The following is a 5,542-nucleotide window of genomic DNA, read 5'->3' on the forward strand; positions in this document are numbered from 1 at the left end:
GTCAATATTGTTAAGATTGATGAAACTGTTTAGAAAAGAAGAAATAACAAGATTTTTCTTTGCTATTTAACTTTGAATTCTGATTGGGTTAACAGCCATAAAGAATCTCAATATGGCTCGATACACCTGGCTATCTTTGTGTTGTTTTAACAAAGTGAGGAAAAATATTGGTTGGACTCATTGAAATATTGTGGCTTTCAGCGAGGCTTTAAACAGTATGGTATACAAAAGAGTAAATAAAGCAATAAGTAATATAACAAGAAGGTGTTTTTAAAAGTTTAATGATGGTGTAATTCTTCCAAGTCCCCTTATTCTTTTAGTAAGTAATCACATGTTGCGACTCCTAGTTAACAACACTCTGATAACAGACTAATTTATGTTCAAACTCTTTCTGATAGCGACTCAGCCTCCATATTTAACGATATAACTGGAAGACACAATAACGAACTACGTTTGATGTCAATATTTCAAATGCATATAACAAAAAGAAAATGCATCAAATAAATAGAAAATCATATTTTCAATCTCATAAAGAACTAGGCTCGAAAGTCACTCGTTGATTTCGAGATAACCACGTGTGTCGGGAATACAATATAAAAGAACAACGGTTAACAAGAATGATAGAGTTCAACGTGAATGTCATAATATCACTATTGACTCAAACCAATATCTAGCCATTGGAAATGAAAGACAAATGGATATATAAGTTTTTCTAATTGAAAGCATATTCAAAATCGCAATCGTTTATACCCAGAATTTACTAGAACACATGGTAGCAAAACAATTCGCAAACATAAATATGTAACAGAGCAGTTTCAGTAGAACGTGCGTAACTATCTCGATTCTTAATGGAATCAAACGATTCCCTTTCATTTCGAAGATACACAAATCTCTACAGCTTTCATTTTAGCCATATATCCAAAATCTCAGTGCACATAGCTCATATCCTCGATTGTTTATTACATCTATTAGATATGGGTAAAAATATAAATTATATGATTTAAAAAGAGGAGGTCATATAATCAAATTTGTGCCTCACCAAGGTCATTGACTTAAATATTCCCTTTATTATTACAATTAACGATTAAACCCCAATACAGTCACATAAGTTTTAGCTGGCAATTAAAGATGACATATTTAATCAACTAAGAAATCCATCCAGAATACTCGTGTTCCAATTTTTGGATTTGAATTGGCCTTCGCAAAATAGTCAACTATGTCCTTCTCGTGATACAACACGACAACCTGTAATCCTTTATTTCATCATCTATATAAACACGCTTTTTCAGGTCTATTGCCCATTCAGTAACACACGAAGAAACTCAAAGTAAACCAGAGCTCATCAATGGCGATCGAGCTCAGATTCTTCACATTAGTAGCTTTAATGTCCTTCTTCCTCCCCGCATTGTCCTTTTCAAACCCTTATATTGATTTGTGGTGCAACAAAACCCCATACCCCGAGCCATGCAAGCATTTCTTGAGCAATAATCCACGCCATTTCTTGCCAAAACACAAAGCTGACTTCCGAAAAATCTCCATTGAGTTGGCTTTGGAACGAGCGTTAATAGCTCGAAGTAACACGAAAATCCTCGGCCCCAAGTGCCGGAATGAGCGTGAAAAGGCGGCCTGGGCTGATTGCTTGAAGCTGTATGAAAGCGCCATCGAGCAGCTCAACAAAACTATAGACCCCAACAGCAAGTGCACTGATTTTGATGCGCAGACATGGCTCAGCACTTCGCTTACGAACCTTGACACTTGTCGGACCGGGTTCTTGGAGCTCGGAGTTTCTGATTTCGTTCTGCCATTGATGTCCAACGATGTTTCCAAGCTGATATGCAACAGCTTGGCTCTTGGTGATAATCGCACTAATCATGAAACAAGTGATTACTATAAGGGTGGCTTTCCTACATGGGTTTCGCGTGGGGACCGGAGGCTGCTGCAGGTCGGGTCTGTTAGGCCGAATGTGATGGTTGCACAGGACGGATCGGGGAATTACCGAACTATTAAGGCAGCCATTGATGCGGCTGGGAGGAGGAGCGGAAGTGGGAGGTTTGTTATACATGTAAAGAGGGGTGTTTATAGGGAGAATTTGGATACTAAATTGAAGAATATTATGCTTGTTGGTGATGGACTAAAGAAAACTATTATCACCGGAAGTAGAAGCGTTGGCGGCGGCTCCACCACTTTCAACTCCGCCACCGTCGGTGAGTCACTCTGGCGGCCACGCCGTCACCTCCCTATTGTTTGACTTATAATTATAGTAACTAACTAGTTAATTTGAGTTTGAATTATGGCCTTTTTTCCCATTTCGAGGCATTGAATGAGAAATGATTTAATTAATTATGTGTCAAGTAGAATTAATATGTTAGTGTTATTATTACTTAATAAAAAAGAGATATACAGTGAAACGCACGTGAAGTTATAAGTAATATTTTTGACATAAAAAATAATATTTTTTCATTGATCGGATTGTAAATGAGATATCTCGTAAAATTAACTCGTGAACAGTCTTATAAATTTTTTCTATGTTATGCTCAGGGAAAAGTATAACAATTGACTTTAAATTTCTTTGTTTTAAATGCTTCTGTTCATTTAATATTCAAATGCCCTTAATTTCTTTGATTCACATGCATTACTATTCTTGAGAGTTGGCTCACACATTCCACAAAATCTCTCAGCGGTGACCGGCGAAGGCTTCATAGCTCGTGGCATCACCTTCCGAAACACCGCCGGTCCACAGAACCATCAGGCAGTGGCCCTACGCTCCGGAGCCGACCTCTCCGTCTTCTACCAATGCTCATTCGAAGGCTACCAAGACACACTCTACGTCCATTCGCAGCGCCAATTCTACAAAGAATGCTATATTTATGGCACCGTCGATTTCATCTTCGGAAATGCCGCCGTTGTACTCCAGAACTGCATGATCTACGCCCGCCGCCCCATGGACAAGCAGAAAAACGTTGTAACAGCCCAAGGCAGAACTGACCCGAATCAGAATACCGGGATTTCGATCCATAGTTCAAGAGTCATGGCTTCGTCTGAGTTGGTGCCTGTTCTAAGTTCTTTTAGATCATTTCTGGGACGTCCTTGGAAGCAGTATTCAAGGACCGTTTATTTGCAGACGTATTTGGATACATTGGTGGATCCGGCGGGGTGGCTGGAGTGGGATGGTAACTTCGCTCTGGATACGCTCTACTATGGAGAGTATCGGAATTCTGGTCCGCGTTCCGGGACCAGTCGGAGAGTTCGGTGGAGGGGCTACCGAGTTATAACAAATCCGGTGGAGGCTGGGAGGTTTACGGTGGGGAATTTTATTGCGGGGCGATCTTGGCTGCCTGCCACTGCCGTGCCCTTCAATGCTGGACTTTGATTAATTTTTGCTTTGGTTATGCTTCATTTCACTAAGTGTTTATTTTGATATGGTTGCTTGTTCATTTGATTATTCACTCAAATTCTTAATTTGGAAAATATTTGATCATCTAAAATTATTTATTTCTAAATTCTCTTATGAGACGATTTTACAAATTTTTATTTATTAGATGGATCAACCCTACCGATATTCACAATAAAAAGTAATACTCTTAGCATAAAAAATAATATGTTTTCATAGATTACCCAAATAAAATATCTATATCACAAAATACGATCCTTGAAACCGTCTCGCACAATTTCTTTCATCTATTTAATATTAAATAGAAAAAGACCCTTAAAATTTTGATATATTTAAATAAGTTTCCCACTTCTGACAACTTCCAACTTACTCGTCCTTTAGGCACACTACAAGAAGTAAATGGCAATTGTGATGGTATTTTTAACCTTTTTCTTATTTTAAGATTCACTGTCGAAATAAGTCGAGATTAACAAGTGCACCGACTCAGATTGTAATAAACTAAATCTAGAGTTTGAGTTGTTCTCACATAAATCGATAATTAATAATTAGGATTATTAAACTTAATATAGGCCAATCAATTCAAATTAGTGAATGGGATTATTAAACTAAGTTCTAATTTAACAAAATTATTAATGAAAGTTAACAAATCAAATCTGGAATTAATCGTAGGAATAAACCAAATTCAAGCAAAATACCAAAGAACACAATAGTACCGTACTTAACTATGTGACTCGTGTTCTATTTTAACCACGTCCTACTCAAATTCTTCACTAATTATGGTGAAAATCCCTGAATTATTTATTAACCTAATTTAAAATTAATAAATATTTTTATTAACCGTCCCAATATTTCACAAATCGCATACTAAATACGAAAATCTAATAGTATTATTTAGTTTAATCATGTGTTGATTGATATTGTAATTAAGCTAAAATTTAATCTTAGCCTTTCGTTCAGATTGGTCAAAAAATAAATTAATTAATAAAAATTAAACAGGAAATATAAATTATTGTCTAAATCCATGAAAATATTATTCCATAAGAAAAGGATTAAAAATCTCAGTATGAACGACGTGAATCTTGCTTGAAATTATGCTTCCTCTTTTCCAAGCACCAGTAGTCACTGTGAAATGTCAAAAATTCTTTTTAATGGATTAGGGTTGCAATATTTATATTTTCCGTGAAAAAACTTTAAAAATCTCTAAAAATAGAGTCCTTCCATATCTGGAATCATGAAAATCGAGCTTGAAATGGGTAGGATTTGAATTTTTGATTTCCTTAATTCTCGTGATTCTTCATATTTTTCAAGATTCATAGCGCACACTCAGTGGCATGCTCGTCTGGGTTAGTGCATACGTCTGGCAAATACTTTTCTTCAACCAACGCTCAGATGTACGCTCGCATGGATGAGCTTATACCTTCCATTATCAGCCCTTGTTCATACAAAGAAGAGATGTTGGCTATTTAAATAAGAATGTGATAATCTTGATACGTGTTTTAAAGCCGTGAGTCCCGTAAGTCAAAGCGGACAATATCGCTAGTTAGACTTGATAGAGTAAATTGAATACGGCTTGTATTCGAGAGTGAATCGTCGTATTTATGAAATAAAGGAAATTTTAAGTAATTAAATCATGATAGTGCAGCGATAATGGAAATAATAAAATAACAATCTAACATTTACTCTGTTTGTTTGAAACCAAAGATTCATAAAACCAAAACAAACCAAAAAAAATTTAATATGACTTAAAAAAAAAAGGAATCGCTCTCTTGATCAAATAAAGAAAAGTCCGAATCATCCATTCATGATAGTGTGGCGATAATGAGAAAATTGAAATAACATTCCAACTTTAGAAATTTTGCTTGAAAACAAAGGTTAATAAATCCAAAGCAAGCAAACAAGTTGAATATTGTCGGGAATGTAACCAAAGTCTCACGTTGGAAGATAAAAACGAAGATCTTGAGTTAATACGATGAAATTATTTCCCCTTTAGTATGAGATCATTTGGTTAAAGTTCAAAAGTAAATTTATGAGAGTTTTGGTTCAAAATAGACAATATCATATCGTTAGGTATACGACAAATTCCAATTTTTGGACGAAGACAATACTCAAGCACCCAATGAACATAAACAGTAAATCATATTGATCTTAACT

At 35.8% G+C, this 5,542-nt stretch overlaps 1 protein-coding gene across 1 annotated transcript; it reads left to right on the forward strand.

Annotated features, from left to right (window-relative positions):
* The first annotated feature begins 1,317 nt into the window (after positions 1-1,317).
* On the forward strand, positions 1,318-3,470 carry LOC142524607 (putative pectinesterase/pectinesterase inhibitor 17). Its single transcript, XM_075628642.1, has 2 exons — positions 1,318-2,204; positions 2,679-3,470. Exons 1-2 carry the CDS (start codon positions 1,346-1,348, stop codon positions 3,368-3,370), a joined length of 1,551 nt encoding a protein of 516 aa, XP_075484757.1. The 5' UTR covers positions 1,318-1,345; the 3' UTR covers positions 3,371-3,470.
* The last annotated feature ends 2,072 nt before the right edge of the window (positions 3,471-5,542 follow it).

Source organism: Primulina tabacum, chromosome 14 (assembly GCF_025594145.1).
Source record: "Primulina tabacum isolate GXHZ01 chromosome 14, ASM2559414v2, whole genome shotgun sequence".
In the NCBI taxonomy this organism is placed as follows: Eukaryota; Viridiplantae; Streptophyta; class Magnoliopsida; order Lamiales; family Gesneriaceae; genus Primulina; species Primulina tabacum.